A 15,441-nucleotide genomic window follows, 5' to 3' on the forward strand; every position below is an offset into this window, starting at 1 on the left:
ATCACATGGCCATATTTAGCTAAAACGGAGACTAGAAAATGCAGGCTAATTTATTTGAGGTTGCAACATTCCCATGTGAAAATGAGGAGGAAAGGAAGAACCGATGTTGAGATAGGTGCCTTGAGTTGAACCTACCACAAAACCCAAACTTCCAGGTGGCCTTAAAGAATCAGTCCCCCAGAATTCTTCCAGCTGTGGAGTGGCAGAAGCACATTTATTCTGGCATGTAGCACAACATCTTTCAATGCAGATTATAATGCCTCCTTTAATTCAAGGACTGACAAATTTTCTTCTAAAGGGCCAGATGGTAAATAGTTTAGGCTTTGTGGACCATACGCTCACTGTCACAACTATTCGATCCTGCCATTAGTTTGAAAGCAGTCATAGACAATATGTAAACAAATGGGTGTGGCTGTGTTCAATAAAACTTTATTTACAAAAACAGGTAGCCAGCCCATAGGCCCTAGTTTGCCGTTTCATGTATATCACTTATGAAAGTCTTAGTGCCCAAAGAGCTACAATGTATGATTTTTTTTATTTTTCCTTTTACTCTTAATACAGTGATAGACCTGGACCCACTGGTGCAACAAGGCCGAAGGCAATTTCTGTTCGCCATGCTGAACAGACAAGATCCTGAGCAGGGACAGTAAGCATCCACTTTTCACTTTGAAAGACAGCAGATATTCAGACAGGAATTTGAAAGTTTGAGTTTGTGTGTTTTTGTGCTGATGCTGAATATTTTAGCAACTTCTTTTGAATCAATTTACTCTTAATGAATTTCCCATCTATTTGAGTCTAATTTATGTTTGTGATTACTTAATCAATTATATAATCTTATAGGTTTAGTTCATTCCTCACCTGTGCCAGCCCCTGGTGGGCTCTTTTTTTGTGGCAGCAATTTACTTGAATACTGACAGTGCCCTATGTGGAATGGACAAAACATTTTGACATTCTAAGATAATTTGATTGATTTCTCACACATGGAGTACTATAGCTAGCATAACGAATATTATGCCTTTATGATATCAATTTTTTATTTGGATTTTTTTATATTTGTGTTTTATATATTTAGATTTTTAAAATTGTATGTTTACAGGAATATTTTGATCTTGATATAACGAAGTAAAGTCTAGACCTCCTTTAAAATTTTAGGAAAGCCAATTGTCATTATTCCTGTAATTCAAGACCTCCTTTTAGAGTCTCCAGATAAAATGCATGGGACATAATTACACTAAAGAAATTATTTGTTGTTTAACTGAAATTCAAATTTAAATGGGCACACGTTTTTGCTTTTGAAATCTGGCAACTCTACCTCCGCAGAGTGTGTGTGGGTAAGAAATGGCATGGGGCTAGTGTTTTAATCTATTAGTTTTCTAAAGGCCCAATAAATTTGTTTAATCCAGTTAGTCTTAGAAAGGACTGAAAAAGAAGCCAGCTGAAATAACCGGTGACTCTGACTTCATTATCACTGTGGGCTCAAACAAGTTTTAACTTTTGGAAATGAAAAGTGATTTGGTCCTTTCTCTTCTGTGCTAATGTTAAATTTAGCTTTTACCTTTTTTCCCCCTAGCATTCTTAGAACTCTCTCTTCCTTTATTCCTTTACAGTGGCAATCTTTTTCTACTCAATTTTAGATTTTGAGTGATTTTACCAATGACGTTCTTTTTGCCAGTATGGTATAGCAGAAAGAACACTGGTTTTGTAATCAGGCAGACCTGGTTTTGACACCTGACTCTTCCACTTACTAGTTCTATGGTCTTTGCAATATTACTTAACTTGAATGCTCTTGTAAGAATAAAATTGAGATAACATAGTTTACATAAAGCACTTGGTATTGTGCCTGGGACTTGGTAATGCTAGTTACTGTCCTTTTCCTAGGAAAATTGGGATGGGAGTCAGCATTATTCCTTTGCATTGTTGAAGTTCTCAGTAATGATACATAAACATAACCACACATGAATATTGCTTAATGGGCTGAGAATGTATACTTCTCAGTAATTCCTCTTTTTAGTTTAATCATGTTTAGCTGTGCCTTTAAGGGCTTGAATATTTAGTCCTATTCCTGCTCCCTTAGCACTCTATTAGCCTCCAATATTTGCTTTTAAAAAATTAATAGAAACATGGAATGTCCAGAAGAGGCAAATCCAGAGAGAGAGAAAGTAAAATTAGTGTTTGCCAGGAGCTGGGGGAAAGGAGAACAGGGAGTGACTGCTTCATCGGTGGAGGGTTTTTTGTGGGGTCAGGTGGTAATGAAAATGCTCTGGGCTTAGTGGTGATGGTTGCATAACGTGATTATACAAAAAAACATTAAACTATATAATTTAAAATGGTTAATTAGTGAATTTTATGTTAGTTTTATCTAAAGAAAAAAAAAAATTGAATAGGATTGTTATAAATTGTACCAGTCTCTGGAATTCAATATTATTTGCTAGGCGAAGTCAAAATAATACTAATTGTTATTGACTGCTCACTGCTTTCGGGCACTGTGCTGCATGCTTTACAGGGTTATCTTTCAAGACTCACAACTCTGAGGAATACACTTTTTATACTCATTTTTCAATTATGCATTCCTTCTGTTTCCTTTACTCTGCTTATACTTGACACCCAACTTTTATTTATTTAGAAATTTAGGGTTGATCCCTATTATTGTCCAGCAGCACCCCCCCACCCCCCCCCAAAAAAAAGAAAGAAAGAAAAAGAAATTTAAATCCTCTTCTTCTAACTTTCATAATCCTGGGTATTTTGAGTAATACCTTCACTGCCCATATCAAATCTTTCAACAAAATTGCAATCATCCAGGGCTGGTCGGTTAGCTCAGTTGGTTAGTGCTTGGTGCCGGTAAGACCAAGGTACAGGGTTTGATCCCTGGACTGGCCAGCCACCAAAAAAAAAAAAAAGAAAGAAAAATTGTAAACCATCTTACTAGGAATTATATCTTGACAGTTTTGAGACAACTTTATCAACTACATTATCTCAAGAGTCTTAGTTCCCCCTTCTAAAGCCCTGTTGCTACTTAATTAAATTACATTGATTACTCACTTCTTTGCTGCTGTCTTATAAATTGGAAGCAAGGGAAAGGTGATTCAGGGAAGACACTGTTATTATTATTATTATATTTGGTGGCTGGCTGGTATGGGGATCCGAATATGACTACATTTATCCTTTTTTTTTTTTTAATTTTATTTTTTTAAAAGATGACTGGTAAGGGGATCTTAACCCTTGGCTTGGTGTTGCCAACACCACGCTCTCCCAGATCCGAACCCACCACACTTTTAAGTGAGCCACGGGCCGGCCCCCTTATTTTATCTTTAAAGTGTAAGGGTATCGTCAGCACAGAGTTCTATGGATTTCTTTTTCCTTTTAGTTTAAAGTTTACAGTGGTAAGTGATCCTTTGGATGAAGAAAAAAAAGAATGTCAAGAAGTAGGACATGCATATCTTGAACTGCGGCAGATCCTGGAATCAGGAAGAGACATTCTAGAGCAAGAGCTAGATGGTGAGTAGTAAATTTTTTGTGCTTCTCAGTTCCGTTTGTTTCTAAGGAAGTAATCCTAATAATGAATACTTTTTCTGTTTTACCTTCCATACATAATTATCACTGTGAAGTTGATGAGACACAAACTGGATTAAAATCTCATCTCTACAGCTATATTTATTTCTGGATCAAATATAAAAGTAATCACTTGCATATTTTAGCCCCACATACCTCTTTGCAACTAGAATCTATCTTGAATTACCAATCTTTGAGATAGGGAATTTGTAAAAAGACATGTTATTTTAATTTCAATAAAATTTATTTTATTTTTTATGGCTGGTTGGTATGGGGATCTGAACCCTTGTCCTTGATGATATCAGCACCATATTTTCCCAAGCGAGCTAACCAGCCAGCCCTAATTTCAATAAAATTTAAATATATAAAGTTTGTAAAGGCAGCTAAGACCCCTTCTCTGTTAGTGTGTTATCATGCACCCGGTCTCATATATGTACCAACTCTGTCTTCTTCCTTCACATCCTTTGGTTACCAAGTCTTATCCATTCTACTTGAGTGTTGACTACCACTACTGCAAATGTTTTTTTTTTTTTTTGGTGGCTGGCCAGTATGGGGATCCGAACCCATGACTTTGGGATTATAAGGCTGCACTCTAACCAATTTAGCTAACCGGCCAGCGCCTGTAAATGCTTTCTAAATGGTTCTCCCTACCACTGGTTTCTTCCATCCTGTTCCCATCTACTACAGGAAATGTTTCTACGTAATAAATTTGATCACTGTCTTCTTCCTTTTACAAACTGCTTGCCATAGACCAGCATATTTTTAAAATATTTGCATTTGAATGCCTTTAGGTGGGCCTACTTTGTCCAGTCTTCACTATTACCTTACATACCTGGGGCCTCACCTACTTTATGTGCTGGGCTCTATTAGGCACTTAATATTGTCCACTAGACCGATGTTTTTCAAACTTCCAGTTACAACCCATTAGTGGATGGTGAAATTAAATTAGTAAGTCACAACCAGAATTTGAAAAAAGCAAACTAAAATTGTAGAAAAGTATCAGAGTACATCGCACATATTGTTTTATGAAACTAATTTTATGTATGCTTACTGAATCATGATATGAAATTGTTCTTTCCGATTGTAATAAAAATTTTTTAAAGGAAGTAGTCCTCAGACCAGGGGTTGCGAAGTTCCAACTTTAGTAGAACTTTGCCTACCAACTTTGGTAGGCAAGATTTTTATTATACTGCTCTGGTGTCTTTCCAGCTATAATCTTGACCAAGTTATTTAACCTTGCTGTGCCTGTTTTCCTCAACTAAAAACTATTCTGGGGATAATAGCAGTACCTATCTAATAGGGTTGTTGTGAAGATTAAGGGAGTGCTTAAGTGAAGGATGAAGAGAGAATTAAATAAAAGGCTTAGGACAGTGCTTGGCACATGGCAAGTGTCATCTCTGTGTTAGCTGTTTTCCAACTGTCACTCCCAGTTTCTGTTCCTGTCCCCATCCCTAAACACGCCATGCTCTTCCTGACCTCCATGCCCTTTGTATGTAAGGAAAATCCCTAAAGCCAATGAAAGCTTCTCAATTTTTATTTTGATTTTTTAATTATCAAAAGAAAGGTTTATAGTAATTTCCTCATTATGGCCTCCCTTCTACTCAGGCTTTAAATATGTTGGTCTCTGATTTTAAATACAAAACTGTTTTCTAGCCCTATAGCTATCTCTTACCACTTCAAAACTCTGCTCATTGAAATATGTGAATGATCAGTCAGTCCACAATACTGTTTCTATTTCTGCACCTCCTATACGCTCTTCCATTAAGGTCAAGTTTCCATTCCAAGTACTTTACTCAATCTGTTCTTACCAGTTTTAATTGTCATATCCAGTTGGTTTTATTACTCATTTATGTGACCTTTCTAAAACTTTTTACTGCTCATTCTCCCTTTTTAAACTCTGTTCTCCCTGTTTTGGGGACATTTTGACTCCCTATCACTCTATGGTTAGTCCTTGTTTCCTTTGCATGTTATTCTTCCTTGGTCTGTTCTTTTAAATGTTGGGTTCTCCCGGTTCAATCCTTAGTCATTTTTTTCCTCCATGTACTCTCTCCCTGGGTGATTGCATCTACTCTCAGGGTTTTAATTATAGCCTAGAAATTATCTCAAATTTACACTTAGCCTAGTTTTTTTTTTCCTAGCCTAGATTTTTAATATAATCTAGACTTACACCAGACTAATAGATGTCACTGCTTGTATCTTGTATATTCCCTTGGTACCTGAAACTCCTTTGACTACAGTCTTGTACCTTATTTTCCCTCTTACCCACAATCCATTCCGTTATCCAAATTAGAATGGTCATTCTTGATTCCAACTTTTTTCTCACTCCCCATGTTCTATCACAAGTCTGTTAAATTCACCTTAAAAAAAACAAAAAACAAAAACATTTTTCTTTTTTTGGCAGCTGGCAGTAAGGTGATCTGCATCCTTCACCTTGGTGTTAGCCCCAGGCTGTAAGCAAGCGAGCTAACTGGTCATCTCTACCTCTTATGTATTTAGAATTGGCGCACACCCTCCCCGCTCCCCCCATTATACTCAGGCCCTCTTTATCCCCACCCTCCTACGCCCCAAATTACTGCAGTAGCCTCGTAGATACTCTGCCTTGTCCACTTATACCCCATTTGAATATATTCTCTAAATAATGGAGTCATCTTCTAATACCTTCAATTTTTTAACCTCCAGTTAACTTCACTTTTTTAACCTTCAGGTAAAACCAAATTAGAAGACAGATAAAGGCCTTCATGATTTGGTACTTATCTGTGCAGCCTCATTTCTGCCACTCCTTGCAGTTTTCCAAACTCATCATGTTGCCATGTCTTGGCACATGCTTAGAATGTCGTACTTTTTTGACTTAGCTCATGAATTGTCTTCAGAAATCCTTTTCCAATTTCTCCATTCTGATTTACATGCCCTTTCTACGTGTCTCACAAATACATTGAGCTTTCACTTATTACAGCACCTACATGCTATAAGGACTCTTCCTTTTTCCTCCATTAGACTGAGTCCTCTCACGAAATGGGGTAGTACCTTCATTCATTTACTGTCCCAGCACCTAACATGATAAATACCAGGTATTAATGTGTTTAACTGAATGATACTGCTGCCTGACTTTTTTCCCCTTTCCCAACAGTTGTTAACCCTGAAGACCAGGCTACCCCAATAGGAAGGCTGAAGGTTTCCCTTCAGGCAGCTGCTGCCCTCCATGCTATTTACAAGGAGATGACTGAAGATGTGTTATCATGAAGGAACAAGTGCTATTCCATTCTAAAATGTCTGAGGGAACCATAGTAAAAAGTTTCCTATAAAGTAACTTGCTATACCATCAATCTGGTTTACTGTGATGTTTAGTATCTCTCAACCTTATGATGAAAGTTTGTGTTATACTACCTGGATAAAGGCATTTCTAACACCTTAGTGCTTTACTATGCAAGAAGCAGGCTTGCTTTCAGGAACTGCAAAAGAATGGTCACAAAAAGTGAATTTACAAAAAACAAACAACAACAACAAAAAAAACCAGTTTATTTATCTTTTAGTTCTTCCAAAATTCAAAATATCAAGTCCTACTGCTAAGGAGAAAAAACAAACAAACATAAAATCCAAGACCCCCCCCCCCTTCTCTTAAAGTCACAGAAGATGAAAGGAACTGCAGTGGGACAAGTGGGTGCAGAGAACCAGGAGGGGAGGATGGCAAGATAAACTCCCCAAATATTTAAAAAGCTGTTCAACAGAAACTGTGATAAATACAGGACAATGCAAGACAAGTAAAAATAAGGAGCAGCAGTGACGAGAGGCTGTGTTGTAGATATGGCCTCCCTTCCTCTTCTCTTTTCTTGTCAGGGTATTCTAGGCCCAAGGCATAACTTGCCCCCTCCAGATCTAAATGTTGACTCCTCTGAGCCTCCCTCTAGATTTCACTAGAAGCCATATATGAGGCACAATCATTCTTCCTTAGACATATCATTAAAAAAAGGAGACAGTGGTAATTTTGCCTTCTATTATTGTACCATGTGTGAATTTATAAGAAGAAATAACCAAGCCAGGGAGTGTCAGTGCTTCTTATGTCTTCCAAGGCAGCAGAAATACCTCAGAATCTGGATGAGGTATGAAAGCAGGAAAAACCAGACAAAGGCATCAGCCCAATCTGTCTCACTAGCTCATATTGTATGGTTTATCACAACTATTAGCAAATTCCCAGATTCTTGAGTATTGCAAAGATGGAACTTAAGAGACGTGAGGAAGGTCATGGCAGTACGGTAGAATGAAGGATTGAATCTGATGGTCAAGAACCATGGTATGGGTATGTAAGGGCCACCTTGTACCACCATCTTGAAAATATAGCGTTGAGACACCAAATAATAAGATGTCAAAAGCCATCAGTGTCCTGGCAGAAGGTGACAGGAAGAGAGGAATAAAACGATATTTATTAACACTGGGAGCCTCTGCCCTTCTTCAAGAACACCTCCTCCCTTGCCATCTGAATGGGGCCATTGGCACGTGTCCTGGTGGGCCTGGAATTCCCCGAGTAGATTGGTCCACATAAATGGCCCCCTAAACCCATAAACACAATGGCAAAACTTCAAAAGAAAACAAAAAGAAAAATACAGTTTCTATGTCATGTAAAATTTTCAGGGGTTGGCTGGAGGAAGAATGGAGCTCAGGGACAAAGTTCAGAAGTTACTTCCTCTTTTTCTTGGGGGGTGCAGAGCTGTGTCTGGAACCACGGTTAGAGCCACGGCCTGAACTGTGCACAGATGCCTTCCTCTTCCGGCTCATACTTCGACTCTGTTCCTCTTCTTCCTCATAACGACTTTCACGGTCCGCTAAATAGAAGAAAGAGGCATTATTAGTTATAAGTTAGCTTTAGGTAGCTAATACTATTGGAATAGCATTAATATATTTTGAAGTCAGACCTGAGTTTTAATCTTTACTTAGTAACTTACTAGTTGTGTAATCCTTGGCAAGTACTTAAACTTTCTGAGTCTTGTTCAAATTTATAACTTATTTATAAAAGGAAGAATTATTTATAAAAGGAAGAATTATTTGAGGATTAAATAATGTAACCCACACTAAGTATCTATTATAATGCTTAGGATACAGTAGATAATATTTCCTTTTTTTTTTTTGGCAGCTGGCTGGTACAGGGAATCGAACCTTTGACCTTGGTGTTCTCACTACCATGACCTAATCAACTGAGCTAACTGGCCAACCTCCAATACTTCCTTTTCACCATTACCTTATATTTGGGGTGTAGTTTCAGAGTAACTAGATTAGCACTATAAAGATATCCCTAACCTAGAAAAGGCCCAGAAAGTTAGTTAGACCATTATAGGTCTTGGGTTTGAAACTGAATAGTCAAATTCTGGAGCCTTACATGACTATGTGGTTATCATGGCTATGGGCACACTAGGGGCTTGAGCAAATGAAAAAAGCATCCAATTAAGCAGAATCATGCCTACTTGAACCTCATTTTCTCCTTTGGTCAAGGAAGTTTTAACTGTGGCTCCAAATCACAAATTGCTCTCTTACTCTCATTGGGCTACTAATACTGAAATGTGTTAGAAATTTGTGTGAAACAAATAAATAAAAACAAAAACACTTTTTTTTAACCTTTTCGAGCTTCTTCTTCTAGTTCATCCCAATCCTTTCCACTCTCTTCTTCACTGCCCAATGATTCCTTGGAATAGTCTGAAATTAAATTAAGTATTAGTCATCACGCAGGAATGGGATGAAATGACAGAATTATTCCTTTCTAAAAAAGTAGTTCCTAGACACGACATGAGGAAGCCATAACAAGCTTTTTCTTATAAAGACTAACCTGATTCTTCAGCTTCTGATGAATAATCTTCATCACTGTCCTCCTCTTCCTCCTCATAGTCATCCTCTGAAGGATTAAAAGTCTCATCTTCAATTTCAGACTCTGAATCCCCTTCCTCAGCATCACTCCCCTGGTGAGGCAGAAAGAGCACAATACTATTTTTTTTTTATATTCACCTTATTAACTTAATGAATGAATTCAACCCACTTAGTATACCACAACTTTATATGGAAAATAAATACAAAAACAAAAAACCTGAGTGACTGCAAGACAACATGACTTGTCTAAAATTGCTAGTAAAGTGCAATTATTAGCTACCTTAAACATCTAATTTGTATTTCTGGAAAATTCACTTCATAATTCCTTAATGCAGGGAGATTAGTGACAGACAGACTCTTAATAATGGATTATGGAGAGATGGAAGGACCATTTTTTAGAGAGTAATTTTTGCAAAATGCTCTCAAGAATTTTTTTCCAAATACAGTCATGTACCACATAATGTTTCACATATATAACAGTGGTCCCATAAGGTTATAATGAAGCTGAAAAATTCCTATTGCCTAGGAACATTGTAGTTGTCATGACATGTAGCACAATGCATTACTAATGTGTTTGTGGTGATGCTGGTTTTATGAATGCCCTGCCAGTTGTATAAAGTATAGCACAATTACCGTATGTACAGTACTGTATGTATCAATACTTGATAATGAATATAAACAACTATGTTACTGGTTTATGTATTTACTTCACTATATTTTTGTTGTTATTTTTGAGTATACTCCTTTTACTTATATTAAAAAAAAATGAACTATAAAACAGTTTGCTACGTTATGTGGCAGAAGTCCCATATACCTGGTGTTTACTGTGTCCCTTGATTACATCATTTTCTCTTGTGCTTGATTTAATCTCATGTTGTTTTGTTCATCATGGCCTATCATAAAGTGTACAAAATCCACAGCTAATGTTGCCAGTAAGAGGCCACGTCGAGTGACTGGTGGTAGGCTATACCACCTCTGCTTATGTAAGTACATTTTATGATGTTCATACAACAAAGATATTGTATTTCTCAGAATGTATCCCTGTTGTTAAGCAATGCATGACTAAGAAACTAAGAAACTCTTTGAAAAGCAGTTTTTGTAATTTCAAAGAAATCTTATCAGTGGCCACTGATGCCCAAACAACTTATCATTTACCTGTAAAACTAATCTGGAGAAACAATAATACCAGGTTGTGTTCGAAGCTTCTCTCAGTTGGTCTTGTCCCTTATGTGCTTCTCATGCCATTCTCCTAACTGCCCAAATGACATAGGGCAAAACTGTACCAGAAAAGAAACCGCACACTCACGCACCTCACCCTCAGGCTCCAGGAAAGACCAGCCACCTTGTTCAAAGAAACCCTCAGGGTCATCAACAATGGTCTTCATGATTTTAGTCCAGTTGAGGGACTGCACTCCTTCTGTGTACTTTAGGTCGCAGGAACTGAGAGAAATTACATTACAAAGTCAAAATCAATCTTCTGTATTTTCTGAGAATGTCCACTGTCATCTTGGTCATTAGCATCCCTAAAAAGCAGATAAACTTTTCCTAAATATATGGGAACATATATTCTTTGCACGATGTCACCAAAGCATGCCCAAATGGCTAATATTTGATCTCCCAGAGCACTAATCCTCATAACAGAGCAGCATTCCAACTGAAGCAAGCTATGTCCCTCAACCAAGTCTGAGATTATCTTTTCCCCCTTTTCCATTTTCTTCCTTAAACACCAATTTCCCTGTTCTTCACTTAGTCTTCCCTCCTGCTCACCCAGTTTTCTCTCTCTCTCACTGAATCCACTCATTTGTAAATAGTGGTTAACTGATAACCACTTCCGTGATTCTTATTTTTCAGCTCTGATTGTTCATACTACAGTTGGCCCTCTGTATCTGCGGGTTCAACCAACCATGGATCAGATATACAGTATTCATGGGCTGTGGAATATGCAGATATAGAAGGCTGACTTTTTGTATCCATGGATTTTAGGACCCACAGGGGGATCCGGGAACCAATCCCCAATAGATCCCAAGGGACAACTGAATTATAACTTAAAAATAGAGACAATTTTCATTGGCTTTAGCTTTCCCTCCTCAACCTTATACTGCTTTCCTGTCTTGTTTATTTCACTCAAGGTCTATTTGAAGGTAGGGAATAACTTTTTTTTTTTTTTTTTTTTTGATGGCTGACCAGTATGGGGATCCGAACACTTAACTTTTGTGTTGTAATACTGTGCTCTAACCAACTGAGCTCATCAGCCAGCACAAATTTTTTAAGTACCTAAAGTGCCATGTATTTAGAAGATACTCAAATAACTTTCTTTCATTCTGTTAAGAAGAGCTGAATCAATTAAAGTGGGTGAGTAAAAAGGAAAAAGAAAACCAAAGAAACAACAATAAGGATAACAATAAACCTTCAGCATTAAACCTGCCTGAGAATCACTGGCATAAATCCACTTTACGCAATGTGGTATATACTGAAACATTTGCTTCCAGCCATGATGGAGTAGCAAGGACTAGTTTTACTTTTCCATATTAAACAACTAGAAAACCAAATAAAATATGAAACAGTAGTTTTCAGACACTGGATGAGAAGCAACACAAGACTATAATTCCTGAAAGAAGAAAACAAACAAGGTTTTGTTTTATAACTGCCCTAGTTTTCTGTCTGGAGCCAGTTCCCAGGCTGCCATGCAGGAAGGGAGAACCCACCAGAACCTAGTGGTCTCTAGGAGCAGAGTGAGGAAGGAATGAGAGAGACAGAGACAGACAGAGAGAGAGAGAGAGATTGAGAGAGAGGATGGATTTGGGGAGGCTGAGACAGCTAGAATTTGTAGGGCAGAGTACTAGAGGAAGAAGTGACACAGAGAGAAAGCTTCATACATCTGCAGAGGGGTCCTTCAAGTCTTTGGCTGAGAACTGATCTATACATGCATGAAAGGAAACTGGAAGTGGGCAAAGAAGCATGGGAAAGCAGTAGGCCAGATAATTCCCACATCTCACACACAACTGAAAATAATTCCTGTTCCCACCAACTTCAGTGGAAAGACCTCACAATACCAAGGACAGAGTCCTCAGAGGAATATTGTCTCAGTAGTAGTGAGGCCAATTAGCTCTAGACAGGATTTTCTAAATCCACATTACTGATATTTAAGAAGCCTTGAAAGTCCAAAGAGGATTCAAGTAACTTGACTGTATCCTAGAATAAAACGAAGAAAATTTTAAATAATATGACACAATATAGCACCTAACAGTGTGGAGTCACAATGTTTGACAACCAATCACAAATTACCAGAAATACAAAGAGGCAGTAGAAAAATCAACCAATAGAAACAGATCCAGAAAATACAAAGACGATGGATGGAAGCAACAAACAAGGATCTTAAAAAAGCTATTAAAAATATGCTCCATATGCGAAGAAGGAAGAGGAAAATTTGAACATCATGAAGAAAGAAATGATTTGTGTAATTAGTCTCAGGAAAAAAAATGGGGGGTGGGGGAGGACCTGAGGAAACAATAAAAATATTTGAATAATAATGACCAAAGCATTTCCAAATGTGATTAAAACTATAAATCCATATATCTAAGAAGCTCAATAAACACCAGGCAGAATAAACATAAAACTGGACCACAACACCTAATAATCAAACTACCAATGATGAAGAGAAAAATCTTAAATGAGCCTGAGGAAAACAACAATCTGTACAGAGGAAAAAAGAATGACAGCAGATGTCTCATCAGAAACACTACAAGCCAGAAGACAATTAAGCAACATCTTTTCAGTACTCAAAGAAAAGAATATCCACCAAAAAAATCTTTTCAAAATGAACGTAAAATAAAGACTTTTCAAGCAAAAAGTAGAGAATTTGTCACCATGAAACTTACATCTCAAATGCTAAAAGAGGTTTATCCAGCAGAAGGAAAATAAAGCAGACAGAAGTTTAGAACTACACAATGCAATGAAGACCACTGGGAATCATAAATATGTGGGTAAACACAAAGACCCACCCCATTTTGTAAATTAAAAGATAACTGTTTTGAAGCTAAAATAACAACAATGAATTGTGGAAGCCATAATGGTATTAGAAGGAAAATGTACAACAATAATAGCACAAAGAACAGAAAAAAAGAAATGGAAACATAAGAACCTTCTGAAAGTAGTAAGTGGTATTTTATTAGCCACAGCAGACTGTGATAAGTTAAAGATGTATATGTAAACTTTAGAGCAATCATTATAAAACTAAAACAAAAGGGTATAGCTAATAAACAAGTGTGAAGATAAAATAAAAGTAATTCAAAAGAATGCATAAAAAGAGCAAAAAAGTAACAAAGAACAGATGGGATATATAGAAAACAAACAGCAAGATGGTACATTTAAACCCAACCACATTGCTAATTGCATTAAATGCAAATGGTCTATTTTTCAGCCATCAAATTAAAAGGTAAACATTCTCAGAATCAACTAAAAAGAGTGAGACCTAAATACATGCTATCTTCAAGTAACCCAATTTAAATATAAAGTAAGGTAAGTTGAAGATGAAAAGAGAAAAAGATGTGCCATGCAAACACTGACTAAAATAAAGTTAGAAGTCTATAGTAATGTCACATCAAGTAGATTCCAAAACAAGTAATATTACCAAGAAAAAGGTCATTTCATAATGATGAAAGGATTAATTCCTCAAGAGGATGTAACAATCCTAAACCTGTATGCGTATAGTTAAAGAGTTTCAAAATACAGGAAGCAAAAACCAATAGAAATGTAAAGAGAAGTAAAGGAACAATTATACCCTGAGATGTCAAACTCTTCTTTATTCTAATTGAGACAAAGTAGACAGAAAATGAGAAAGAATGTAGAAGACTTTAACACAACAGTCAGCTTGATATTAACAGTAGCTTTCACCCAACAGCAGCAGAACACACATTCTGTTCAAAGATACGCAGAAAATTATTTAAGATAGATCATATACTGCGCCACAAAACAACTATTAATAAATTTAAGAGGACTGAAATCATACAAAAAACGTTCTGTAAGCTTAAGAGAATTAAACTAGAAATCAATAATCTGAAAAATTTCCAAATAATTTAAAATTAAATAAGACACTTCTAAATAACTCATAGGTCAAACACTGTAAGGTTCTACTTTAAGGAATGGGAAAAAGAGCAAATTAAACCAAAAGTAAAAGGGAAGGAAATAATAAAGATTACAGTAGTAATCAATGAAACAGAAAACTAAAAAACAATAGGAAAAAAATCAATTAAATCAAAACCAGATTTGGAGGAGGAGGATGTCAATAAAATTGATGAACCTCTTGCCAGAATGACCAACAAAAAGAGGACACAAATTATCAATATTAGGAATGAAAGATGAAATATCATTATAGATCCTACAGATACTAAAGCTGATAACTTAGATAAAATAAACCAGTCTGCTGAAAGACACAAACTACAAATATCACTCAAGAAACAGATATCCTGAATAATCCTATAGCTATTTTATTTTATTTTTTTGTCTTTTTTGTGACCAGTAAGGGGATTGCAACCCTTGGCTTGGTGTCGTCTGCACCGCGCTCACGAGCGCACCGGCCATTCCTATATAGGATCCAAACCCGCGGCGGGAGCGCCGCTGCGTTCTTGGCGCTGCTGCGCTCCCAGCGCCACACTCTCCCAAGTGCGCCAAGGGGTCGGCCCAATCCTATAGCTATTTTTAAAAAACTAAATTCATAATTAGAAACCTTCCAACAAAAAAACTCAGGTCCAGATGGCTTCACTGACAAATCTACCAAACATTTATGGAAGAAATAATACCAATTCTACACATTCTCTTCCAGAAAACTGAAGAGAAGGAAATACTTCCCATCTTATTTTGAGGCCAGCATTACCCTGATACTAAAACCACAAAAAGACAGTATGAGAAAATATTCCTCAAGAACACAGATAAAAAAATCCTTAAAATATTAGTGTATTAAATCCAGGTATATTTAAAAAGAATAATACATCACAGCAAAGTGGGGTTTATCCTGGGAATGCAAAGTTGATTCAGCATTTGAAA

General features: G+C 36.8%; 2 protein-coding genes across 6 annotated transcripts in view; one reads left to right on the plus strand and one right to left on the minus strand.

The window, feature by feature from the left end:
• RPGRIP1 (RPGR interacting protein 1) overlaps positions 1–6,789 on the plus strand; it is a 70,120-nt gene extending 63,331 nt beyond the window's left edge. For all 5 annotated transcript variants that reach the window (XM_063091282.1, XM_063091283.1, XM_063091284.1 and 2 more), the window contains 3 exons: positions 562–646; positions 3,365–3,495; positions 6,677–6,789. In XM_063091282.1, the coding sequence (XP_062947352.1) occupies positions 562–646; positions 3,365–3,495; positions 6,677–6,789 (329 nt within the window). The remainder of the gene's footprint in view (positions 1–561; positions 647–3,364; positions 3,496–6,676) is intronic.
• Positions 6,790–7,067: 278 nt separating this feature from the next.
• Positions 7,068–15,441, minus strand: part of SUPT16H (SPT16 homolog, facilitates chromatin remodeling subunit) — a 31,329-nt gene continuing 22,955 nt past the window's right edge. Inside the window, exons 23-26 of the mRNA XM_063089109.1 lie at positions 10,710–10,839; positions 9,362–9,491; positions 9,154–9,231; positions 7,068–8,366 (exon numbers count right to left, since the gene is read on the minus strand). Coding sequence (XP_062945179.1) covers positions 8,221–8,366; positions 9,154–9,231; positions 9,362–9,491; positions 10,710–10,839 — 484 coding nt within the window. The 3' untranslated portion in view covers positions 7,068–8,220. The remainder of the gene's footprint in view (positions 8,367–9,153; positions 9,232–9,361; positions 9,492–10,709; positions 10,840–15,441) is intronic.

This window comes from Cynocephalus volans, chromosome 3 (assembly GCF_027409185.1).
Source record: "Cynocephalus volans isolate mCynVol1 chromosome 3, mCynVol1.pri, whole genome shotgun sequence".
In the NCBI taxonomy this organism is placed as follows: domain Eukaryota; kingdom Metazoa; phylum Chordata; class Mammalia; order Dermoptera; family Cynocephalidae; genus Cynocephalus; species Cynocephalus volans.